At 58.9% G+C, this 25,919-nt stretch overlaps 1 protein-coding gene across 1 annotated transcript in view; it reads left to right on the top strand.

Moving 5' to 3' along the window:
* The window catches only part of TNRC18 (trinucleotide repeat containing 18), an 85,756-nt gene that overhangs the window by 32,348 nt on the left and 27,489 nt on the right, over nt 1-25,919 (top strand). The window contains exons 9-18 of the mRNA XM_040455636.1: nt 115-305; nt 1,566-1,995; nt 3,221-4,222; nt 9,017-9,192; nt 9,711-9,847; nt 10,086-10,214; nt 11,876-12,047; nt 13,448-13,808; nt 16,943-17,218; nt 22,149-22,397. Coding sequence (XP_040311570.1) covers nt 115-305; nt 1,566-1,995; nt 3,221-4,222; nt 9,017-9,192; nt 9,711-9,847; nt 10,086-10,214; nt 11,876-12,047; nt 13,448-13,808; nt 16,943-17,218; nt 22,149-22,397 — 3,123 coding nt within the window. The remainder of the gene's footprint in view (nt 1-114; nt 306-1,565; nt 1,996-3,220; nt 4,223-9,016; nt 9,193-9,710; nt 9,848-10,085; nt 10,215-11,875; nt 12,048-13,447; nt 13,809-16,942; nt 17,219-22,148; nt 22,398-25,919) is intronic.

Raw genomic sequence — 25,919 nt, 5'->3', positions numbered from 1 at the left:
CCCCTGGGCTGGGGACAGGGAAGGGGGCACAGAGGCTCCATTGCCGGGGGCCTCAGCCTCCCCCTGTGTAGAGGGGGGCGGCGGGCACGGCCTCACTGTCCGCCCTGTCCCCAGCGGAGCTGATGGAGCGGGCCGCGGCACCCCCCCTCTGGGCCGCCCTGTACCCGCCGGGCCGCGGCGCCCTGCACCACGCCCAGCAGCTACAGCTCTTCTCCCAGCAGCGCCTCCTGCGGCAGCACGAGCTCCTGTACCTACAGCAGCAGGCCGCCCAGGCCCTGGAGCTGCAGAGGAGCGCCCAGCTGGTGGTGAGTTGCTGGTGGGCGGGGGACAAGGGATGACCCTCCGAGCCCCCCGCAGAGGGAGAGGCAGACGGGTCCGCAGGCAGAGACGAAGGATGGCGGGGGCTGGTGGTCAGGGAGGGCCGCCCGGAGGGGGGAGCGGGCGTCTGCCCCCAGACTTGGAGGAGTTGACCGCGGGCAAGGCCCAGAGGTGTGCGGAACCATGCAGGAGCAGGGTGCGGGGAGCAACGGGGAAACCGAGGCAGGAGAGGCAGCCTGCTGGACTGGGCAAGTTTGTGTTGTCTGCTGAGGAGGTCCCGGGGCCTCCTGCGGATTCCTAAGCCCGGCCTGGCCTGGCCTGGCCTGGCCTGGCTTGGCCTCCTCGAGCAGCTGGGCTGGGCCAGGGTTGGCCTCTAACACCCATGTTAACTCGTCCCGTGCAGGAGGAGCCACGAGGGGCCGGTTCCCCGTGTGGGTGGGCTCCCTGGAGCCAACGGCGCTCCTGCCTACTTGCAGGTGCTCCGGGACGTCTGTCCTCTCGGCCTCGCTGCTTTCCCTTCGTACAGCGGCCACCGCAGAGGCCACGGTGGTGGCTTGTGCAGCAGACGGGGCCTGGGTTTGACCCTTAGCTCTGGCGTGCCTGGCTCTGTGCCCTTGGGCCAGTGACTTCACGTCTCTGAGCCTCAGATCTCCTCCTTAGGAAAGTGGCGATGCCGGTGATCCTATGTCCTCGGGATCATTCAGTGAGATTCGATAATCGTGGGTGTAGCTGGTGCCGGCGTGTTCTATGTGCTGACCGCCTGGCCCCCCTGGCTCCCTGCCCCCCAGCGAGCACTGGCTCTTCTCGAGCAGCTCCCTGCTGTTTCCTCGAAAGCCATGAAATGTAGGAAGAGACCCCCACCCTATCTCCGTGAAGATAGCTATCCTAAAGCCATATGAGTGTGGGGAGTGGGGCGCCTCCTTCATCGTCAGGAGCCTCATGCCTCTGCCCTGTCCCCCTTGTGCCAACTGAGGCTCCCGGTGGGGCCGGAGTCTGGACTGGAGGCCCCTGCCAGCCCCGGTGGCCCCCCAGGCAGCCCCCCCCCCCCCCACCCCTCCCCAGCCCCGTCTGGGGTTCCACAAGGAATGCTGTGCTTGTTACACGTGAGCCACGACGGAATGTCCGCAGCAGACTGGGAGGGCGGGCAGCCCGCACGCTGGGCCCTGCTTGAGGCGACCCCGGGGCCTGGGCAAGTGCCCGGCGATGGCTCCTGCTGTGCTCACCCTGCCTGCCGGCCCCCTCCCCAGCAGGAGCGCCTGAAGGCCCAGGAGCATCGGGTGGAGATGGAGGAGAAGGTGAGCAAGCGGAGCCTGGAGGCTGCAGGCAAGGCCGGCCTGGCCGCCCCGGGCCCTGGGCTGCTGCCCCGGAAGCCCCCCGGCCTGGCCGCCGGCCCCACGGGCACCTACGGCAAGGCCGTGAGCCCGCCGCCATCTCCCCGCGCTTCCCCTGTGGCTGCCCTGAAGGCCAAGGTCATCCAGAAGCTGGAGGATGTGTCCAAGGCGCCCGCCTACGCCTACCCCGCCACGCCCAGCTCCCACCCCAGCAGCCCGCCGCCCGCCTCCCCGCCGCCCACTCCCGGTGTCACCCGCAAGGAGGAGGCACCCGAGAATGTCGTGGAGAAGAAGGACTTGGAGTTGGAGAAGGAAGCCCCCGGCCCCTTCCAGGCCTTGTTCTCGGGTAGGAGTGTGGCTGAGTCCCTGGGGTGGGGGTGGGGGGCACGTGTCGCCCAGACCGGAGTTGGGTCTGGCTCTGGTCGAACCGATCGCCGCCAGTTCGTTGACCGTCGGGTTCTCCAGCCCTTCCTTCCTCTGTCTCTGCGGGGCACCGGCTGCGTACTGGGCCTGCCGCCAGGCTCTGGAGTGAACGTGTGAGTGCGTGGGTTGGACGCAGCCTCTCTCCAGCCCCACCTTGGTAGTAAAGTCAGGGAAATGGGCGTGACGTTAGAACCTCCTTCAGAAGGACTCGTTCTGAGGGTTAACCAAACCGAATTGAGAACGGTAAAGGAAGCGCTCCTGGCACATGGCACGTGCAGGGTTGTCACGATGATCGCGCCCTTTCTGGACCCCGACCCCACCCTCTGCCGTGTGCTTCGGGCACAGGTGCCCATCCCCTGCCCTGCGCCAGCGGGGACGTGCAGCAGGTGGCCTTAATGGCGTCCCTCTGCCCCGGCGGCTGTTAAAGAGCGTGAGAGCATCCTCGGGAGGATTTGAGTTCCGATTCCGATTCTGCTACCACCAGAATCTTGGGGCAAGTGACCGCTCCTCTCTGGGGAGATTTGATGCCGTGCTAAAGGCCGGCACTAAGCCTGGCCCCGGGGGCTGCTCCAGGCACCCGTCTTCCCCCTGGTCTGGCTCCCGTGGAGCACCCGGAGCTTGCGCAGAAGCACCGCAAACATCTGGCCACGTGCCACCCTGCTCTTGGGCGGCTACGCTTGGGGGCGGGGGTTCAGAGTAGAAACGTGGAGGGCAGCACCGTGTCGCCGTTTTTTTCGAACAGTTGGGCTGCCCCGACTCCACTTGAATGGGGTGAGGCGGGAACGGAGGCCAAAGGAGGCCCCGCCGGGTCAAGACCATTGGTGGCCTACGGAGCATTTGCTTCTGGGCCAGCCTTGTGCCGGGCGCGGAGGCGTTGTGGGCCAGAGAAAGAAAGAGCCGACCGTGGTTTCTGCCTTTGAGTCCTGAGGCCCCCTCGGGACGGGGTGGCGGCTGACTTGTGTCTCTGTGGCCTGGACGTGCGGAAAGGCAGCAGGGGTCCTCCGATGCCGCCTGGTGTAGGACCGCCGGGTGCAGAGGGTGGCCACGGGGCTCCGTCCCGGATGGTGGGTGGGTGTTGACGGGGGACACGGGGGATGTCAGACGCGACGGGTGAAGGGGCCTCCGCTGACTGTCCGTGTCTTTGGCAGATCTCCCGCCCAGGTACCCGTTTCAGGCCCTGCCGCCGCACTACGGGAGGCCCTACCCGTTCCTGCTGCAGCCCACGGCGGCGGCCGACGCCGACGGCCTGGCCCCCGACGTGCCGCTCCCGGCCGACGGGCCCGAGCGCCTGGCGCTCTCGCCTGAAGACAAGCCCATCCGCCTGTCCCCCTCCAAGATCCCGGAGCCGCTGCGGGAGGGCCCGGACGGAGAGGCGCTGGCAGAGCGGGAGGTGAAGGCGGAGGTGGAGGACATGGACGAGGGTCCTGCCGAGCTGCCCTCGCTGGAGTCGCCTCTGGCGCTGCCCCCCGAGGAAGCGCTGGCGGCCCCGAGCCCTGCGGCCGGCTGTGGAGGCGGCCTGCTGGAGGCCCAGGCCCTGAGCGCCGGCGGGCAGGGGGTCGCGGAGGTCCCCGGGTGCCCGGACTTCGCGGAAGGGGCCGAAGCGCGGGTCGACTCACCCGGCCGGACGGAATCGTGCGTGGCTGCCCCAGACCTGGGGGCGCGACTGACGCCGGAGACGCTGGTGGAGGCCAAGGAGGAGCCGGTGGAGGTGCCCGTCGACGTGCCCGTGGCTGTGCCGGTGGTAGAGGCGGTGCCCGAGGAAGGCCTAGCCCAGGCGCCCCCGAGCGAGCCCCGGCCCGGCCTGGAGTTGGCAGACTGTGACATGCCCCCTGGGGACGGAGAGCACCTGAGTCTGGAGGCCCGGGAGGCCGCGCCTGTGCCCGGCGGCACCTGCTTCCTGGAGGAGGAGGAAGGCTCCGACCAGTTTCTGCCTGGCCCAGAGGACCCGCTGGCCGGCATGAATGCCCTGGCGGCGGCTGCTGAGCTGCCCCAGGCCAGGCCTCTGCCCTCCCCGGGCGCCGGAGCCCAGGCCCTGGAGAAGCTGGAGGCGGCGCAGAGCCTGGTCCTGGAGCAGAGTTTCCTGCACGGCATCACCCTGCTGAGCGAGATCGCTGGGCTGGAGCTGGAGAAGAGGAGCCAGGACGTGGGAGGTGAGTCGCCATGGGCGGTCGGTTTCTATGGCATTTTTGGTGGTTTTAATTTTCCTAAGGATTTAAACAGTTTGAAAATCCCCAGGATGGGGTTTACCCGTACCCATGTTTGAAAAGTTGAGGCAGAAATACACGGGGCAGAATTTGTCATCTCTGCCGTTTACAGGTTAGTAGAGTTCACGTGCGTTTGTGTTGCTGCGCGCTCGGTCTGCGGGCTTCTCTGTGAAGTTTCTCCTCGTTCTGTCAGTGCCGCGTTTTGTATTAGCATGATTCTTTGGGTTGCGGGGGACAGAAAGGCTCATTTGAACTGGCTTAGAAAAAGGGGAGGGAAATCGATGGGCTCTCGGCAGCCAGGTACAGCGGTAACTAGGTAATAAGTTTCAGGTATGGCTGGATCCGGGCACTCCGTCATCGGGAGTTTCTTGTCCTGTGTACCCCTTCCCCGTCTCTCCCTCTCCGCCTGCTCCACTTTTCTGTCTGTTGTCCTCATTCACGGCAGGCCCACTGTCCTCTTGGGGGTCACCCAATACTTCTCGCAGGCCCACGGGCCTGCCCAATTCAGCAGACTCCCAAAAGAGGCCACCTCTTTCCTGGTGGCTCCGGCAAAGGTATTTGATTCATTCTCGTTAGCTCCCTGGGGGTTCATGCTTTGTGCAGAAGCAAACTCTCTGGGCTGGGAGATGGGTTGCAACGGGCTGATTGTGCATCCCCCCCCCCCCCCCCCCACGGAGCCGTCACCACCGGGCTGCAGGGAATGGGTGCTTTCAGCAGAAGGGCAGCGAATTCTGGGCTAGGCACAAAAAACACGGGTGTTCAACACAGAAACTCAGGGCGCTCCAAGAAATGTGTACAGGAGGAGCCGTGGGCCAGGCAAGCCTCGCCACCCCACGCTCGGCCCAGAATCAGCGCAGAGGAGGGAGGGACCCAGGCGACAGCTGTCAGAGAGATAATAATAGCGTTGCCAGTGTTTTGGTGCATTTTTTCTAGAACTTTTTCTACACACATACGCTTCTAAAATTAAGATCGTTTTGTAAACAATGCCGTGTAAGCTGCTCTCTTCACTTAGCATATTTTTTATTAAATATTTTCTACAGCTATGTGTCTTTATTTTCTTCTTTTTTTTTAAAGTTTGTTTTGAGAGAGACGGTGCGTGAGCAGGGGAGGAGAGACAGACACGGGGAGAGAGAGAATCCCAAGCGGGCTCCGTGCTGCCCATCGTGGGGCTCGGACTCACAAACTTCAAGATGATGACCTGAGCCCAAGTTGGATGCTTGACCACTGAGCCACCTAGGCACCCCAAAGCTCTGGGTCTTTAAACATTTTCTTAGGGGACAGTCGAGTTTTCCACCTAGTGGAGGCCCCAGCCTTCAATGCCTTAGCTGGCCCTAGGTTGTTAGGCATTTGAGTTTGCCTTTGGTGTTGTTTTATTGTTGTAACTAATGTGACAAATCTTTGTCCCCACCGCTGATATTCCTGGGGGTATATTCTCAGGGGTGGAATTGCTGGGACCGAACAAAATCACATTTTCAAAGCTTTTTTATTGCCATGGTCACATGGTCCCCCGGGAGCTTGGACAAGTGATGCCCACTCCCCCACACCCCACAGCTGTCTGTTGTTTGGTTCTTGTTCTCCAGTTCCTTACTTCTTTTCACTCATTTAAATAGTTTGGCACAAAAAATTATTTTTTGGAAAGCGACACACCCCCTCTTGATCCTACCAACAGTTGGTGGGTTTTCCGTGAGGGCCACAGAGCATAGCCCTTGGCCCTGTCAGGTGGTGATAGGTGGTAGGTGGAGACACTGGGAGGGGGACAGGATGGAGGAGGGAAGGGTGGTCTCTTACAGAGGGAGGCGCTTCTGGGTGAAGTGACCCAAGGAAGGCCAGGGAGGAACTCTTCTGGGGGATTTGCTGATGGAACAGCACCTGCAAAGGCCCTGAGGTCAACAGTACGTGTAGCACGTTGGAACCAGAGCAAGGAGGCTGGGGCTGGGGTGGAGTGGGAGGAGGAGAGTGGTGGCCACCAGGGGGTTGGTGGGAGGAGGCGGGCATGGGGCCCTGGGCACCCACTGGAGGAGGGCTTGGAGTTACAGTGATAGGATCGGACTTAAATAGTGTCATTTTGGGGGCTGTGGGGACACTTGACGCAGAGGCATGGGGGGATGCAGGAAGGCCCAGGCCCTGGGGTGGTGGGTAGAGGTGAGGAGCAAGAGGATTCTGGGTAGAAGTTAAGGTGGCGCAGCCAGAGGGCTTTGCCAGCTCCGAGCTGGTGTAAGAGCGACTCCGAGGTTTGTAGCCTGAGCCGCTGGAAGGGCAGACTTTGCAGGAAGCAGCGGGAGGAGGTTTTGGGACCCACAGCTGGTTTCTGCATTGGAAGTGTGGCCCGCGGCTGGATCTGTGACCCTGGGCTGGAAAACACACTTGGAGGTGCTGGTGTGCAGGGGTGTGTACATATCAAGGGTGAGGGAGAGGCTGGCGGCCCTCTTCTCTACCCAGCAGGCAGCTGCCGATGGAACGCTGAAGAGGCCCCTGGTCGCCCGTCGAGCTTCCCATGGCCCACAGGTCACCCCTGCATTGGTACAGCCATGAGGCTGTGTGTCAGCCAGGCCTTCTGTCGCAAGTACCACAGACTGGGGGGCGTCTGGATGTTCTAGACCACTGTGTGGGCAGGGCTGGGTCCTGCTGAGGCCTCTTTCCTGGCGCGTGGACGCCGTCTTCTCCCCGTGTCCTCGCCCGGTTGCCTCCGTGCTTGTCTCCAGCTTTCCCCTTTCTATAGAGAAATAGTCCTACTGGATTAGGGCTCATCTGGTCACTTTAACTTGGTGTCCTCTGTAGAGACTGCAAATAAGATCACTTTCTGAAATACTAGGGTCAGAACTTAAATGTGTGGATGGCGTGGGCCGGGGGGGGGGGGGGGGGGACGATACATCCCGTAGCAGATGGCCTAGAGTCACCAGGCTCCCTGGCCTCAGTTGTGAGAGCCTCAGCCAGACTGGTTTGGAAGGTGAAGGAGGTGACAGAAGCTGCACCTCGGTCCCCTCCTCTGTGATGGAGCGGTGCTCTCCTGCCTTACCCAACCACTGAGAATCTTCCGGTTCGGACGACCTTGAGGGGTGGTCTGGTGCAGAGGCGTCACCTCGGGGTGGGCCCTCGTGAGCTGATGGGGTTCACTGCTGTGCAGCCTCCGTGCCTGTAAGAGCAAAACCGGTGTTTCTCAACTGGCAGTGACCCATTTGGTTGTCGCAGCTTGGGGGAGTACTGCTGACATCTAGTGGGGAAAGGCAGGGGATGCTCTTGAACCTCCTACAGCGCATGCCCAGGATGGCTGCCCCCATTGCAGAGGATGAGCTGACCAAAACGTGCATAGCGCCAAGGTCGAGAAGCCCTGATCTATGCGAGACCATCAGTGATGTCTGTTTTATGGAACTGCACGCGTCGATAGTAAAGAATATGCTTTGAGGGCGCCTGGGTGGCTCGGTCGGTTAAACATCCGACTTCAGCTCAGATCATGATCTCGAGGTTTGGGAGTTCGAGCCCCGCGTCGGGCCCTTTGCTGACATCTCGGAGCCGGAAGCCTGCTTCGGATCCTGTGTCCCTTTTCTCTACGCACCCCCCTGCTCATGCTCCATCCTTCTCTCTCGAAAATTAATAAACACTAAAAAAAATTTTTTTTAAATATTTTTTTTTCTCAGGCATGTGTGGAACATTCATAAAAACTGATCACATATTAGATCACAAAGACAACGCCAATTAAAAAAGAAAACTGTTACTCTGGGAGAGACTGGAGGGGAGATGGGTGGCGTGCCCTTTCTGAAGGGTAGTGGGAATATTTATTAGATAAATGCACATACCTTAATCGTGTTAATCACAGAGAGGAATTGTCCTGAAACACGTGTCCTTGCTGTGTGCCTATGCCTCCACTACCCACCCCCCCCCCCCAACAAAACAAAAAGAAAAAAAAGAAATGCCGTTTAATGGGGGATTATTTAGATTAATTAAAACTGAGCAATGCAAGAGAACTCTAGGCAGTTGTTACTGGGTTTGGCCACATAAAAGTTGCTGACCTGTAGAAATGGCAGTTATAATTCATAAGGTCCAAGCTAACGACATGTGGTAGATTGCTGTCATGCGCTACCGTGAAAAGAGGGTAGGTGGAAAAAGGTGTGATACCGTATGTATGCGTTGATGCTGTTCCCATATTTACGAAGGATGCCCACGGACGTTGCGTGTGTTCGAGTGGGGATCGGTATTTTTGGAGCCCTCTACCAGAATGTCGAGAGTGGTGCCTCTGGTGGCGGGGCCAGCTTTGTGCTGGGGCGGGGAAGGTTTTCGTTTCTTCGCACCTTTCTGCTTCGTTTATCTTTTTTGTGTTCTCCTACTGCTTTTGCAGTTTATGAAACTTAATTTGGGCCCTTTTCTTTCTGAATATGAAAACCATGCATATTCCCTGTGGCAAGTTTAAAGGACAGAGGAGCAGAAAGAGGCACAGCCCAGAACGCGCCTCTGTGGGCGCTTGGCCGCTCGTGGCCATTTTCTCTGTGCGGCAGTGGACGTTTGGAACAGAGCCGTGCTGTGTGCCCCGGCTTCTGCCTGTTCTCTTCACTTAGCACCATTTCTTGGCTCTCGGCAAGGCCGGGGTCCCGTCAGCATCGTGGGGGCCTTGTGGCCTCGGGCAGGCCCTGAGCTGGTCCTGGGCTCGTTCTTCTCCCTGTTTGGGGTCTGAGTGGGGTGGGCTGCCCCCAGGGAGCACGGCGGGGCGGGCACAGAGGCGTGGGCTCACCTGCCTCCTATGTGCAGGTGCAGAGCGGGGCCCGGTGGTGCGGCCCTCGCTGGAGAGCCTGCTGGCGGCCAGCAGCCACATGCTGAAGGAGGTGCTGGACAGTCCCTTCGTGGACCCGCTCAAGAACCTGCGGCTTCCGCGGGAGCTGAACCCCAACAAGAAGTATAGCTGGATGCAGAAGAAGGAGGAGCGGGTGAGGTGTCCCGGGCCTGTCTTTGCCTGCCTGTGGCCCGTGGGGTGGGAGCAGAGATGGGTCCCCCAGAGACTCCATCTTGCTGGGGACATGGCTGACTTTGGAGTTGAAAGGGCCTGATCTGAGTCCAGGTTCCACCGCTGACTTGCCGTGCGGTCCTGGGCAAGCCGTATCCCCTTTCTGGGTCTCAGTTTATCCACGTGATAACGGGCGACCGCCTGACGGGTCAGGAAGAGCAGGCCTGGCTGTGCCCCTTGGTGCCTGTGGGCCTCTGTAAGCGATGGATAACACTGTTGGGAGCGGCTGTCTCAGGCCGCTTCGGCCTTGACGCGGCCCTGCAGAGTTGAGTTTTGGTCCCCGTCCCGCGTTCTGCCCACGGCCAGGGCTAGTGAAGTGGCAGGTGAGGCGTGAGCTGGGCCCCGGTCACCATCAGGCCTCGCCGCTCCCATCTGAGCGGATGCCTGGCCGGGTGGTGGGAGCCGGTGGGCGTTGGCATCCTTACCCCGCTCTCCCCGCAGATGTATGCCATGAAGTCCTCCTTGGAAAGCATGGATGCCATGGAGCTGGACTTCCGGATGCGGCTGGCTGAGGTCCAGCGGCGGTACAAGGAGAAGCAGCGAGAGCTGGTGAAGCTGCAGAGACGCCGCGACTCCGAGTGAGTGTGCACCCCGGCCGCACCCCAGCCATACCCCGCGGCCCCGGCCGGCCGGGCGACAAGGCCGCGGCAGGCGGCGCCCTGGTTGGGCTCTCGTAGGCGCTGGTGCTCAGTAGGTTGGCTGTGGTAGGCCATTAGAGGTGTGTGTGGACCCGAGTGACGTGTGTGCATCGTATGTCCTTCTCCGCGCCCCCCCCCACCCCCCAGGTTCACAGCCGAGCGTGTGATTCTTTTTAAGGGACAGGCGCGAGGAACCCCATAGAAGCTTGGCACGCAGAGGCCCTGGCAGGCCGAGGAAACGGACCCACGCCCTGAGCACCCTGTCGCCCCCCCGCAAGAGAGGGAAGAGCCGCAACAGTAGCGGAAAGTAAGGCTGGCCCCTCGGTGGGTCGGGAACTGGCACAGAGCTCGGAGGGGAGGAGCACAGGCCCACACAGGGCCTGCGTCTGGGCACCGGGGACCTCGAGTCCCTCGGGCTCCGACCCACCTGGTTTGGTAGCTCTCAGGGAGCACGGTGCGCGCCGCCCGGGCCAGGAGGGCGAGCCGGGCGAGTGGCGGAACGGACAGGCAGACTCATCTACCCGGCACTGAGTGGGCAGGTGACCCCAGTGAGAGAGGTTTCTGTGCCATGAGCTAAGTGCCTCGCCCGTCTTCCCGCCACACCTGCTTTCTCCACGGTTAGGGACGAATTCCTGCTCTTCTCTGTACACCTCCTCCCTGCAGAGGGATCCGCTGAGCTTCCAGCCCCCTGGGACGGGTTCTGACTTGTGCTGTCACTTACTTGCCTCCGTGACTGACAGCGTCACTCTTGTCCTCCTGGTCTGACCTGTTGGCTTGTCGTGCCTGAGCCTGTGACCCGGGGCCGCTCCTTTGCACACTCCTTGAGCGGCAGCAGGAGCGACGCGTGGCGTCTCTGGAGGTTTTCTTGAATGGTGGCTGGGATGAGAGCTCTTCCTCCAGGCTGAGCGTGGGTAGGAATGATGCTGCGGTCTTCCCTGGGTGTCATGGAGTAGCAGGAGCTGAATGAGGCCCATCAAAAGAGCGGGGTTGGAGTGTGCCCCAGCCTGGGACATCGGAGCAGGGCAGACAGTAGGTGGCCTGGTGCTTGGCTTGAGGAAGCAGAGGGGCCACAGGGTGCCCCTAAAAGGCGCAGGAGAGGCAGTGGATCGGCCACAGGGCTTGTCAGATCACCCCAAGCGTCCCCACGACTTGGATTTGTCCTCCTGGGATGTTCCTGTTTGAGGAGAGGATGGAAAGAGGAAGAAATCCCCTAAAACCAGCCAAAGGAGGAGGGTAGGGAAGCAGTTCCCGAAACCACAGGGGCTGGGCCGCCAGCACACAGCCACTGGTTAGGAGCACAGCCTCTGGAGGTGGGCGTCTGTTCCTACTTGTGAGTCCTAGCTCCGTCCAGTGTTTGTTGTGACCTTGGGCTGGGTGTTAGCTTTTTGGAGCCTCAGTTTCCCCACGTGTAAAAACAGGATGTGGAACATTGTTTTGTGGCTAAAGTATCAAACGCTAACCCGGAAGAGAACACATAGTAAGCACCAAGTAAAAATTAGCTGCTTTTATTACTTGTGAGGGTTTAGCTTAAAGTAGGCAAGAGAAGCCTTCAACCTAGGACCGTGTCCCGACTGTCTTAATCCCAGGGGTGCAGGAGACCAGCCAGTGGCTCTTACTCCCCTTCCAGTCCTGGGGGATTTCTTGGACATTTCTGATCTTTACTCTTGGCATGTTTTGATAAGGTGTGTGTGTGAGTGTATGTGTGAAGAAGCACAAGAAAGAGGCCAGCAGAGGATACTGCCTTGGAGAAGTGTTTCTTCTTTCCGGTTAAACTCTCATTCTGCCCCACTCACAGATAGAATCCCAGCACCACAGTTTTACAGGATCCGTCTCCCCAGATTCGTCACTCTGCCATCACTGTCTGTGCTTCGACATCCAGAGCCCACCCTTCAGGGCTGTGAGGGCGGACCCCCAACCCTTGAGTCTTTCCTGGCCAGCGTGCTGACCAGCAGTGCATCTGGGTTTCAGGCTGAGCAGCAAGCCCCTGCTGACGTCGGATGAGTACGAGCTTGGAGCAGGGATGAGGAAGAGACACAAGGGACCCGAGGAGGAACACGATGCCCTGGTCGGAACGGGGAGAGCTAGGGGCAGGAACCAGCCTTGGGACGAGCACGAAGCCTCGTCGGACTTCATGAGTCAGGTCAGTAACTCTGTGTTGCAGAGATGCTGCCATCTCAGAGTGGAAGGTCTGCAGGGTGTGCCAGAGTTCACGCTCCCTTTGCAGGTCTGTTGGCCCCACCTGCTGCACAGACACTATAGAGAGGATTGTCTTAGTGCCAAAAGGGCTGTCCTCTAGTCTTCCTTGTTGCACAGAGGAGAAAATCCAGGCCCAGAGGTCAGAGACTTAACCAGAGTAGCACAGCCTCAGGTAGAGCAGAGACGGAAAGCCACCCCCCCCCCCCCCCCCCCCATGCGTGCTCGGTGACCCTCTGCTGAAGCCAGGAAGAGAGATTGCAAGTTCTTAACCAGATAACACACTTACTATTGTTCAACAGTGCAGTTGTTCAACGAGCAGCTTCACCACTCTGTAGTTCGCAGAAGCAAGGGCTTGATCCCATCGTAATTTCCCTGTGAACTCTCCAGAGGTAATGGGGTGAGAGCCAGCTCCTTGATTTTTCTGATTTCTGCAGAGCATTGAAATCGGCCACTTAAGGCCCTTGTCTCTAAATATCTAATGTACCTTGTCATCTTTCCCCATAAGGCCCCATGCAAGGGGCTGTATGTTGATTTGGCCATCAGAGCAAAATAACACACATAAGGGGGACTGCATCCAGGAGGAGGGAATAGAGCCAGTTTGTAGATCAGCATCCTTTATTCACAAATTGTGAAGGATACTTTTGTTGTTTAATTAAGGCCCTATCCCAACTATCCCCCGCCTTACAATAGATTACCTGATTCAAGAAAAATAGAGAGAGAACGTTCAAACGAGGGGCATTAACGGCTTTGAAACTGCACGCTTCCCTTTGACAATGAGTGACTACAGCAGACTTGGAACCAGGAATTTAATCTGTGAAATCTTGAGTCGCGCTTTCTGCTTCAGGCATCCAGGGCACGCTCGCAGGGCGTTCTCTTGTCGGCTAGGCCCATTTAGTTGGATGGGCTGCTTTAGGTGGGAATCCATGGTATGACCTGGGTTTTCCATCTCGGTTCCATGCCTCTGACCTAATCCAGCTGCCTTCTGCTCATGGGCTGTGCTGCCCGCTGGAAGGGCTTCCCTAGGAGGCACCAGACAGCGCCAGGCAAAGCCAGTGGAAATGCCAGTGTTCATGAGAACCGTAACCGCAGTAACAGCTCTGTGATAAAAGCTTTGTGGGCCTGATCTTGTTCATCTTCAGAAAAACCCCCAAGATGCCCATACATAATTATCGCCGATTTACAGAGCAGAAGAATTGAGGCTAAGAGGAGGTGAGCAGCTTGCTAGAAGCCACAGGGGCAGGAGGAAAGGACCGGAGCCCAGCTTCGGCACAGCCCGGGCACCGAAACACACGATCCTGTTTTGCCAAACGTCTTAACCCGTGACTCCCCAACTTCCCTCTCCAGCTAAAGATTAAAAAGAAGAAGATGGCCAGTGACCAGGAGCAGCTGGCGAGCAAGCTGGACAAGGCCCTCTCCCTCACGAAGCAGGACAAGTTGAAGTCGCCCTTCAAGTTCTCGGACAGTTCTGGAGGGAAGTCCAAAGCGAGCGGGGGCTGCGGCAGGTACTTGACGCCCTATGACAGCCTGCTGGGCAAGGACCGGAAGGCGCTGGCCAAAGGCCTCAGCCTGTCTCTCAAAGCCTCCAGAGAAGGTAAACACAAAAGGGCCGCCAAAGCCAGGAAGATGGAGGTGGGCTTCAAGGCCAGAGGCCAGCCCAAGTCGGCCCACTCCCCGTTCGCCTCGGAAGTGAGCAGCTACTCCTACAGTAAGTAGCGGACGCCGCGCCGCCTCGGGGCCTTTCCTCTCCTCAGTCTCCTCTCTCCGCATCTCGTGGGCGCTCCAACGAGTCCTGCTTTTGCGCGGGCTCCAGGCCGGAAGTGCGTGCGTGGGGTGGGGGTGGGTGCCTAGAGCAGAAGTGCCTGTGATTGGCGGGCGCCCGTGATTGGCAGGTGGGAGCGGAAGTCCGCCTGCCCTCGTGTACCGGCCCTCCGCTTGTTCGCGGGGAAGCCGGCAGTGTGGGAGGCTTTGCGCCACCGAGTTGGCGGCCGCTGGGCCTAGAGCGGTCGCTCGCGACGACCATAGAGAGGAGTCCGTCTCCCCTGCCCACAGGCGGCTTTCTGTCCTGGGGCCGGAGATTCAGAGGAACGGTGTCCGGTGTCCGTGGAGCGGGCGCCGTGCTGGTCGGCGCACCGAGGGCTGTGCGGGCCGTGTTTCGCTTTGTTTCCGGCAAAGACAGTCCTCCAGGTGGCTGCCCCGCGTTGTTCCCGAGGGTGGAGGCCGAGGCCGGGCGAGGTTGACCGCCAGGGGTGGGGAGTTGGCGGGGCCCGGATGGCTCGGCTCCCAGGACGGGAGCTGTGGAGCCTGGGAGCGCAGCCGCGGAGCGGCTGAGCGGTCTCGCACTGGCCCGGAGCCTGCCGCATCGGAGTTCCTTACCTGGGCGGTGGGCCTTGGGCCTTGGGCCCGCCCGCCCGGCTCTCCAGGGGCCCCGGGGCCGCTGCGTGGTGCGTGTGTGGGCCGAGCCCCTAGTGCCCAGGACCGATGCGCGCCAAGCGTGTGGCCGCCGCAGGAGAGCCAGGCGGGGCTTCGTGGCTCCTGGCAGTTGTCCGCGGGGTTTGTTTTGGGAGTCCCCAGGCCCCGACTGGGGTGGGCGGCTTTTCCCCTTGACGACTGCCTGGCTGTGTGCGTCTAGGCTCTTGATTGACTCTGCGTGGTACATGAGGGGTCGGAGGGCAGCGGTTGAACGTCACGTGCAAGAAAGCGGACACTTGTAATGTTATTAGAAAGTTTGTTTTCTTAAGGAAAGGAAATAAAGTTTTGTGGACATGGGGTTATCATCGTCTGCTTCCCATGGCTGTCCTGAACTTTACGTGAATTCACGTCGGCGAAGAGCTTGACGCGCGCGCATGCGTGTGCATACGTGTGTGTATGTTTTAATGTTCGTGGTTTTGGTTGCTGTGGACTGAAGGGTTTCTAGGGCTGACGCAGAGACGTGTGTGAAGTAAACAGCGCCTTTGTGGCTTATGTGCCCAGGACATGCTCGATTGCGATAGCTTTGATGGCCCTCCGGTCGTAATGGGTATGATCCGAGCAAGAGTGCCCAGGCCCGTGGCCACCATGAGCTCGTACCAGAAACTCCTAGCTCTGGAGGAAGAGGGAAGAAGGGTTTTCCTCTGCTGTTTGTATCTCTGCCAGTTTTGGAATGATGGGGGGAGTGGGGAGCATTGCTGCGGCTCTTATGTTTCAAGGGTGAGTGGCCGCTGGGTGTCGCCTGGCTGGTTGCCAGGTAAGAATCCTGTACCTTCCCACTTCTAGGTGGTTGGGGTACATTTAGAGACCAGAGATCGGTTCAGCCGCTGAGATGTTTGGCGTGCTCTGAGCCAGTGAGTCTGCTGTGCGCACGTGTGTGCGTGCACAAAGCCACGTTCAGATTGCTAGTCTAGCTGTTGGGTCTGTGCCTAAATTCCATCGTCCAGGTGAGAAGTGAGTAAACGTTGCAACATACAGGTCTAAAGGTCTGACTCCAACTAGATGCTGGCTCTGATACGCGGCTGGATCTGGAGAGGGCCCTCGTTTGTATTTTTTATGTTGGCTTTTCCGCGGTTCTAGGTAAGCAGAGTACACGGTCACAAAGAGGACAAGAGTGTTTTCTAGCACAGGGATGGCTGGCAGGAGATGGGAGGAGAGAACAGAACGTTCTTCTCTTTCTCGCTTTGGGGTTTTACAACTCTTGGGTTGTAGGGGTCGGGGACATGCCTGGTGGGAAGCCGATTCGGTTGTCGTCACCCACGAGTGGCTCTGGCCTGGGATGCGGCCTTGGGAACGATGGGCAGGGGCCTGGTGGGGCTTGTCTTTGTCCTAGCTCTGCCTGGAGTTTGGAGGCCATCCTGCCGTTGGGGTCTTGACGTGGAAAGCCCAGGTAGAGGAGGAGGCAGCCAGCGGACGCTGCGTCCCCCTCGCCTCCTGCGCCCGACGCGTATAGTTTTCTCGTGGGCTTGCAGGTGGCAGGTGCTGCCAGAGCTGTGTCTCTGTTAGTGTTCCTCTTGTTCCGAGTGGATTTTAGCAGGTCAAGAGGTTATAGTTTCTGGCTGCAGAGCCCTTTCTTCCAATGAATTCTTGCTTGGGATGGGCTTGGAAGGGGCCAGAGCTGTGCCTGCTTGACCGTGGCACCCCCCCCCCCCCCCAAAGCTGGGGGATCCTCTCCTGGGAGAGCTTGGGAACCCTGACCTCACCTGCACGGTGAGGCCGGAGACAGGGAAGCCAGCAGCAGTGTGCTGGCAGCCCGGCCCTTCGATAGGAAAAAGTTGGGGGGAAGCCTTGAGTTGTCCCGTCATTTGCCAGTTTCCTTGGCGTAACCGCTTTCACGATGGCCCATCTCGACGCGCCTTTGGGATGCTGCTGGGCGGGGAGTTGGGGTGCGCGTGCGTGATTTGTCGTCGCGAGCCTGCCTGTGCCACCCTGTGCCGGGGCAAACGGGTATTCTGGGGGAGAAGAGCTTTACCGGGGCCCTTCCTTTCTTGGGCCTTGTCCCTCCCCATGTCCCCACGTGCTGGGTGCAGTGACCTCCATGACCACGGGCGAGACCCTCACGAGTGTGGGGCTCCTGCCTCCCCCCCAGGGCCCGGAAAGGCCTCGGCAGAAGTGGCTGTCTGGTGGGCGGGGCCGGCAGCGCCCAGCCCGGACAGGACAAGCTCTGTGATGCCTGCGGCCTGGAGGCCTCCCGGGCGAGAGGCGAGAGGTCCAGGCGGTGGGGCACGGCTTGTTCCGCAGCCAGTGGGCATTTGGACCTCTCTGCCCTAGCACGCGCCAGGGCCTTCTCGAAACCGCTAGTAGCGAGAGACACCAGCCCTTCCCCGCCCAGCACCCCATGACTTACTGTGTCAAAAACTACTTTGACTGCAGATACGGACTCAGAGGAAGACGAAGGATTCCTGAAGGACGAGTGGTCTGCCCAAGGCCCGTCCAGCTCCAAACTGACGTCCTCCATCCTGTGTGGCATGGTGGCAAAGAACGGCAAGCCGGCCGGGGGCCCCAAGCTGAGCGAGCGGGGCCTGGCGGCCGCCCGGACTCTCAAACCCAAGCCGGCCGCCGGCAGGAAGCAGCCCTTTTGTTTGCTGCTTCGAGAGGTCGAGGCCCGATCCTCCTTCAGCGATTCCTCGGAGGACTCGTTTGACCAAGGTTACTAGCTCCAAACACAAAATACCTTCCGTGTTTCCTAGCGAGAGAGTGAGTGAGAGAGAGCGCGAGAGAGCGAGCGCGAGCGAGCGAGCACGCAGGAGATGGCAGGAGATGGCGGGCGGAGGTGGCCCGTCTGGGACGCCTCGGGAAGGGCGGCCGTCTTGGTTCTTGGCAGCGTAGCCTGCTGTATCCGCCTGAGTCTTTATTTTTGTTCTTACCTGTACCTGTATCGTTGTGATAACGCCACGGCCTGGCTCTTTTTGAGCTCTTACATGGACTGTTTTTAGTCTCCACCCCTGTCCATTCTCCCCCTCTGCCCTCCTCCTCGCCTCCTCTGCCCCCTAGACCGCAGGCCTGGGTTGGGCGCTCTCGGGCGCGGACCCGGAGGAGGCCTCCGAGGGACGTTTTGTAAACGGAATTCTGTCGTGTGGGCGTGTGACTTGATGTTTGTACCGCGATTTTGGTAATACCAAGCTTTATTAAACATACCGAGTTCATTTTTAACTAAACCCGTGTGCCTTGTCTCTCTTGCTGTGTCCTTACTAGACCGTTAGGTTGCTGCTCCCCCCATTTTGTCCCTCCTTCCCCTCCCCCCCGCCCCCTCCCCCCCCACCAAGGGGCAGAGCTGGGGTGTGCAGTCTGCCGCTCTTTTCTATTGTTCAGATGTCCCCGGTAGCTCTTGGCATGCGTTTCATTCTTCAGATCGAAAGTCAGCTGCGTTCACCTCCAGCTTCATCTTTCTTCCTTTTTTTTTATTTTTTTATTTTTTTTTAGCTGCTCGTTTGTTTTTTTATTTTCTTAAAGCTCTGTTCCTGCGTAACAGCGGTTTAAAAATACGAACGCTCGTTTCCTAACACGTATTTCTGTTTTAAAGGGCACGTAGGCAGTGCAGGGTCAAGACCATTTGCTGCCCCGAGTTTTGTTGTGAGATGTGAAAGCGTGGGCCTCATTGCCGTGTTGAGCGGCGGGGCTCAGGCTTCGGCGGGAGCACTGGCCTAGGAGCCCACAGGCCTGGTCTGCTGGCACCCCGGCCCAGCCCGGGGAACCTCATTCGCCTCACTTGTGAAGAGAGGGTGGGGTTCAGTGACCCCTGCGAACACCCTGGCTCTGACTTTGCCCGGGTGGTTAGGTGTGTCCCAGGGGCGGCGGGGGAGCCAGAGGATCCCTAAGTGTTTCCTCACCCTACTTTAGCATTTGCTACAGGGTGGACCCCCCCCTTCAGGGATTTCCAGAGCCCGGACCCCACGCTCCCTGAGTGAGGCCCAGACACGTAGAGGCCAACCTGGATGGGCTTGGGCCCTGGGGCTGGACTCTACCCTGATTTCGTTCCTGGTCCGCCTTCTCCCTGCCCACGCCCCTCGTCCTGATTGGCCCACATCCGTTTTGGGTGACCAGGAGACGGCACAGCAGGGGGCCAGGTGCCCTTGGGACCCTGATTCTCCTGTGCTGCTGCCGTCAGTCTGGGCCTCGGGGTGGGGGGGGGGGGAGGCCACTAACCGATCAGCCAGCCTCCTTTGCCAGGCCTCCCTCAGCCCTGGCCTCTGCAGACCAGTCTGGCTGGTTCATCATTCTCCCTACTTCCCTGACCCTTTCCTTTCCTCCCCGGGCTCCTCCCCTTTAAGGCCAAAGTTCCAGTTTCCATGTTTTTAAGCTCTCCTGCCCCAGCTCAGATCCTGTAGAGAAGCAGGCAGCCCCTCCCGATCCGATCTCTTCGCAAGGGGCCATTGGCCCAGAGTGGGCAGAGGGAGCCAGGGGCCCTCAGACCAGGCCGGATGCAGCCGTGGGGAGCGCCCAGATAGGGGGAGGGGAGGGGCCTTGCTGCGCACACCAGCTGGTGAGGTCTTGACAGGGATATTTGGGTAATAGGGACTTCTGACATCCGGTACTAAAACACCTGACTGCTTGGCTTTCTAGTGTCTGCTCTCTCCTCCCAGCAGCTTGACCATACCTTCACCCTTGATCCCTACCCATGATGCTTTGAATGTCTGTTTTGGTCTCTTGCATTTGCTCTCACGCTGCACTCTGGACGCAAAGCGAAGGCTGGGAGTAGGGCAGACGGCGCAGCGGGTCACTGAGCTTGGGTGCGAGCCTGGCTCGTTGCTCCGTAGGTAGGCAAAACCCTTTTCTTTGTGTCCCCTCTGCACCCCCCCTCCTCGGGGTTTGCCCCCATCGGCTATGGCAGCAGCGGATTGCTTTGGCATTTATCAATCGGGTTTTGGAAACCGAACCAAATTAACAACAGACAACCCCACTGTACTGAGCCAAGAGATTTTTGTTGGTGGTGTTTTTTGTTTCTTTTTGTAAAAAAAAGTTTTTCTCTATTTCCTTGGGCTTCTTTGTTGGGACTTTTTCTACCCTCTGCCCTTGGCAAGCCCTGTGACCTCAGGTGTGGACAGCTCTAGAAAGGCTTTCTTGGTCCGGAGACCCCCTCTACTCCCCCTGCCCCGCAGACCCCAGCCTGAGTAGACCGGCCACCATGGGAAACAGCCAGTGGGGGCTTGTCACGCTCCCAGCAGCCGGAGGTGGGGAGCGTCTCGGGAGACCAAGATCATCTGTGTCTCCGCTTTGGGGGAAGCACGCCCTGGTTTTGACTTTTCCCTTCCAAGCACTCTCCCATCTCAGGGTGCTGGGATTGGGCCGCTGCTGGCTGACTGGTGTCCAACGTAGACATCCCGGGCGTCCGGAAACCCAGAGCCAGCCCTCCCCCACCGGACGTTGCCGATGGGGGACTCCTGGATGGGAGAGAGTTCTGGAGTCTCCACACCTGAGCAGCCAGGGGAGGCCTTCTCTACAAGGGAAAACCGGCCACACGTCTGACCCCGTGCCCCCACCCCAGCCAGCCCCCCGCCCGCCACCCTGCTCAAATTGGCCCACCCCAGGGAGGCCCGCTGTGGGGGACCCAGGCGCTGTCGAAAGTCTGCCTACACTTAGCCTGCTTTGCCGCTGGGGCCCGCTGGGGCGGAGACAGAACCATGTGATGTCTGCAATGTGAATGGACCGCAAGTGCGCACTGCCTGCCTGCTTGCCCCGCTGGCCTCCATCCTGCTTCATCCATTGCTCCGGGGGGGCCGGGTCTCCTCCTCCTGCTCCTCCTCCTCCCGCTCCTCCTCCTCCCCCTCCTCCTCCTTTCTCCCTCCTCCCCCTCCTCCTCCTCCTAACAAACCTCTGTCTCTGCCTCCTGCCTTTCTCAACTCCCTTCAGGGATTCCTTGAGCTCATCTCCACCTTCCTCACCGAGGGGTCGCTCGGCACAGACCGAGGCTCCCTCGGTAAAGGGTTAGACAGAACCCCTGCCTCCACTGGCACACCCAGGGCCGCCACTTTGGGCTGTTAGTTGTACGCAAGCAGGCAGGTGGCTTGGGGCATGGTGCGAGAACATGGACTTGGCCAGCTGTCTCTGTCCCTCTCCATCCCCTGAGCCCAGGTGCTTCCCAAGGTAGAGTAGGGGGGATCTGGGCCACCTCCGTATTTCCCTTCCCCCTTCCTGCTGCAGAGGGGCACCTGCAGCCTCGCCTGGCCCTGCCCTTGGTCAGCAGCCCCCAGAGCCACCTTCACACTCCCAGCAGTCTGGGCAGACCCCACCCTTGGGCAGATGTCCCTTGGGCATCTCGTGGGCAGTTGGCTTCTGATGCTCTTGTGCCTGCCTGCCCTCGTGGTGTTAGGCTGTCTCTTGGGGAAGGTCGGAAGCAAGCTCGTTACCTGCCTACAGTCTCTTGGAGGGTTGGTTCATGTGCAGGGAGCACTGCCTTTCCTGCCCTGCCTGCCAGCCTGCCAGCCTGCCACCTGCCCCGCCTTTGTTCCCATGGCCCGAGCTGGGCTCAGGGCTGCAGGTTCCCAGGCGGGAGGCCGGTTCCCATGGAGAAGTACATCTCTGTTCACCAGCTGGAGACACAGGCTGAAGCTCCTTTAGATTCTTTCCAGGAGATTCTGGGTGGCAAGACATCCAGGCAGCCCTGGGTTTGAGTCCTGCCTGAGCACTTGGCCGCACCGAGTCTCCGTCTCGTGGTGTAGAGTGGGCTGACCTGGGTGCTTCTCCCTTCCCGGCTCCCCATGGGTCGTGAGGCATAGCCAGCTTGTGGATCGCTTGGCCTTGGGGACAGTGGCTTCTTTCTGCTCAACAGGCTTGCCCTGTTTGTTTGATGCTTGTTGAGCCTGTGAAGTGCTTTCTCCTACATATCGGGAGCCTCCCCTTACCTTGGGGAGGGGGGGGCACTGGGGAGACCACCCCTTGCCACAGATGAGACAGTAGGTGCTCACGGAGGGCTGAGATTTGCCCCAGGCTTCTTGGCTCGGGGATCCTTGGAAGTCAAGTTTGGATCCCAGCATCTGCTCAGGGCTCCAACCCAGGGGGTTTCCACTCCCCCAAGAGGAGATCAAACTCCACGTTCTCTTACCACCAGCCCCAGACCCCCAGGCGCCTGAGTCCCCAGGGCCCTCTCCCGCCTCCTTTCTGTCCCTCCCTGGCCTCCTCTTTCCTTCTCTCCTGCCTCCTTCCTCAGCCTCCATGTTGTACGTCGGGGCGTGTGTGTGTGTGTGTGTGTGTGTGTGTGTGTGTGTGTGTGTGTGCGCACGCGTGCGTGCGTGTGTGAGACGGTGGAGAGAGCTGTCTCCAGTCCTTGTCCGTGTGTCTGTCCCCCTCCCCACAGCACAGGTGCATGTGGTGTTCCCCGTACAGAAACCCTCCGATTCCCAAGGCCGCTGCCCACCTCTGGGCTGTCCGGGATGCCCATGTCTTGGGCTTGCTGTGATGGGGTCACTGGGCCATCGGGGGGGACTTGTGGGCTGGTATTGGACCACCCCCGGCCGGTGAGGAGTGAGGAGCTAGGCTGGAGCTGTGGCATCCCTCGCTGGTGCCCCGGCCGAGCAGGGGCGGTGGGGGGTGGTACCCACCCGGGCCAAGGCTCTGACTCGCCCCCTGTTTTCTGCACCAGATGAGAGCTCCGAGGAGGAGGACGAGGAGGATGAGCTGGAGGAGGAGGAGGACGAGGCTGCCGGCGGCTATAGGCTGGGGCCCCGGGAACGGGCCCTGTCGCCAGGCCTGGAGGAGAGCGGGCTGGGCCTGCTGGCCCGCTTTGCAGCCAGTGCCCTCCCCAGCCCCACAGTGGGGCCGTCCCTCTCGGTGGTGCAGCTGGAGGCCAAGCAGAAGGCCCGGAAGAAGGAAGAGCGGCAGAACCTGATGGGTAAGTACTGGCAGGTGGACTTGCAGGGACGCCGCTGCCCCAACCTTCGGACGGGAAACCAAGGCTCGGAGGAGGCTAGAAGCAGAGCTGGGGGGCCAGTGGAGCCCTGCCTCGTGGGCCCCCATCCTGAGCAGAGCGGTCCTGGTGATGTGGGCCCGGCCCGCCCCAGGAGGGGTCGCCAGAGCTCTGCAGGTGACCTTCACCGTATGTGCACCTGACGGATGCATGTAGCCTGGCCCCGTCCGCTTCAGGCGTCCGGGGACGGGCCGTTCTGGGAAGCTCATAGGCCTCAGATCTGCGCCCTGGGGGGCTGGAGCAGCCCAGGGGAGGCCACTCCAGGTAGGTGACACCCAGGCTGAAGCACGACAGAGAGGAGGCGCCAGGCTAAGCGTCATAGGAGAAACACAGGTACCGGTAGAGGCACAGGCCGGCCACGCAGAGGTTTGGAGGAAGAGGAAGCCCCTTCTGTCTGGGCATTAGAGGCGGTTCAGTCGGCGAGATGGCCACGCAGCCTAGGGTGGGGGCCCGGAGGAGGTCATCCCTAGGGGGTTGCCGGGCGCCGTGTGCCTGTTAGCCGGGATCACCGTCCAGCTGCCCAGATGGGCAAATGGAGACGGCCGGGAGCTCCGGCGGGAGACGAGGCCTTGTCCTGGGCCCACTTCTTCCTCTCTGCCTGTCCGGTCGTAGCCGTGCCTTCTTGGGACAAACGGGACCTTCTCCTGGGCCCACCTCCATTCTCACTAGGCCAAGTGTCCCCACACGGACCTGGCTTACCTACATCCGGGGCGTTGGAGACTGAGATGGTCCCACGTGTGTGCGCTGACCTGGGCCTGGCCCGCCCTCCCGGCCCCTCTCTGGGTCTCGGAGGTCCACGGGAGTCCCTCCTGGCAGGGGCCGGGACAGGGAACATGGGCACAGTACTGCCACCCTGCTCTCCCCCCAGGTCTCCCCCAGCTGCCCCTGGCTTCATTTCTTGCAGGCTCCAGGACGAAGGCTCATTCCTGCGGCCTGTACCGCCCCCTGGGACCCCACCTCTGGGGCAGCCTCGCAGTCTCCTTCCTCCTCCTCCTCACTCCCTCTCACCCCACGTCCTGCCGTTGTTCCCTGGGAACTTAGGGCCTGGTTCCCCCGGACAGTGGCGCTGGCCTCCCTTCCGGCTTGCCTTGCTCAGGTTTTCTTTATGGTGAAGCAGCTGGAGGGCTTTTCCTCAAAGGTCGCACTTGACCAGACCACTTCTCTGCTGAGAACCTCTCACTGGTCCCCCATTGCCCTCTGGTCACATTCTACCTATCTGCTCCCCCACCCTCAGGCTGTGGCCGCTCAGACACCCATCATCCTGTCCACAGCCCCCAGCCTCACCCCCAAATGCACCAGCCATCCTGGAACCTGCCGGCTTCTGCATTTCACCCAGGTGGTCAAATGTATCGGCAGAGTTCACATCATCCACCTGCTGGCCCCCCCCCCCCCCCTTTTTTTTTTTTTTTTTTAACTCTGAGGGGTCTGTAGTGATGTTTTCTTCTTCATTGCTGATACAAATAACTGATTTCTGCTCTATTTCTTGGTCAGTGTGGCCAGAAGTTATCAATTTTATTAATTTCTGCTCTTTATTTCCTTCCTTCCTGTTCACTCTTGGTATAATTGCCAACCACTTCCTATTTTTTAAGGTGCAAGCTTAGGTTATCAACTTGGGACCTCCTTTCTTTTTTTTGTGGAGACTTGTAAAGCTCTCTCTCAACACTGTTTTAGCTGCATCTCATGCATTTTATGTTGTCCTGTTTTTAGTATGACTCAGTTCAACACATTTCTTTTTTTGTTAATTTGGTTTTTTTAAATTTACATGCAAATTAGTTGGCATTTAGCGCAACAATGATTTCAGGAGTAGATTCCTTAAAGCCCAGTTGGCCCATCCCCACTCCCACAGCCCCTTCAGTAACCCTCAGTTTGTTCTCCATATTTATGAATCTCTTCTGTTTTGTCCCCTTCCTGGTTTTATATTATTTTTGCTTCCCTGCCCGTATGTTCATCTGTTCTGTGTCTTAAAGTCTTCATATGAGTGAAGTCATATGATTTTTGTCTTTCTCTGGCTGACTGATTTCACTTAGCATAATAATACCCTCCGGTTCCATCCACATAGTCGCAGATGGCAAGATTTCATTCTTTTTGATGGCCGAGTAATACTCCATTGTATATATAGACCACATCTTTTTTTTTTTTTTTTTAATTTTTTTTTCAACGTTTTTATTTATTTTTGGGACAGAGAGAGACAGAGCATGAACGGGGGAGGGGCAGAGAGAGAGGGAGACACAGAATCGGAAACAGGCTCCAGGCTCTGAGCCATCAGCCCAGAGCCCGACGCGGGGCTCGAACTCAGGGACCGCGAGATCGTGACCTGGCTGAAGTCGGACGCTCAACCGACTGCGCCACCCAGGCGCCCCTAGACCACATCTTCTTTATCCGTTCATCCATCGACGGACATTTGGGCTCTTTCCATCCTTTGGCTATTGTTGATAGTGCTGCCATAAACACTGGGGTGCATGTGCCCTTTTGAAACAGCACACCTATATCCCTTGGATAAATACCAAGTAGTACAATTGCCGGGTCATAGGGTAGTTCTGTTTTTAGTCCTTTTGAGGAACCTCCATGCTGTTTTTCCAGTTTGCATTCCCACCAGCAGTCAAAAGAGATCCTCTCTCTCCGCATCCTCGCCAACGTCTGTTGTTGCCTGAGTTGTTCATGTGAGCCATTCTGACAGGTGTGAGGTGGTATCTCATTGTGGTTTTGACTTGTATTTCCCTGATGATGAGTGATGTGGAGCAGTTTTTCACGTGTCAGTTGGCCATCTGGATGTCTTCCTTGGAGAAGTGTCTATTCATGTCTTTTGCCCATTTCTTCACTGGATTATTTGTTTTTTGGGTGTTGAGCTTGGTAAGTTCTTTATAGATTTTGGATACTAACCCTTTATCTGATATGTCGTTTGCAAATATCTTTTCCTTTTAGTTTTGCTGATTGTTTCTTCAGCTGTGCGGAAGATTTTTATTTTGATGAGGTCCCAATAGTTCGTTTTTACTTTTGTTTCCCTTGCCTCTGGAGACGTGTTGAGTAAGAAGTTGCTGTGGCCAAGGGCAAAGAGGTTTTTGCCTGCTTTCTCCTCGAGGGTTCTGATGGCTTCCTGTCTTACATTGAGGTCTTTCACCCATTTTGAGTTTATTTTTTGTGTCTGATGTAAGAAAGTGGTCCAGGCTCATTCTTCTGCCTGTCGCTGTCCGGTTTTCCCAGCACCACTTGCTGAAGAGACTGTCTTTCTTCCATTGGATATTCCTTCCTGCTTTGTCAAAGACCAGCTGGCCATACGTTTGTGGGTCCATTTCTGGGTTCTCTATTCTGTTCCACTGGTCTCAGTGTCTGTTTTTGTGCCAAGTTCAACACTTTTCTTAATTTATCTTGTGATTTCTACTTTTATCCAATGATTATTTACAAGTATTATTTATTTTCCAGATATGGTGGACATTACCTTGTTATTTA

This window comes from Herpailurus yagouaroundi, unplaced genomic scaffold (genome assembly GCF_014898765.1).
Source record: "Herpailurus yagouaroundi ecotype Mexico unplaced genomic scaffold, PumYag 216, whole genome shotgun sequence".
Classification (NCBI taxonomy): Eukaryota; Metazoa; Chordata; class Mammalia; order Carnivora; family Felidae; genus Herpailurus; species Herpailurus yagouaroundi.
Note: the sequence above shows the minus strand (reverse complement) of the source record. Positions and strands in the feature narration are given on the sequence as shown.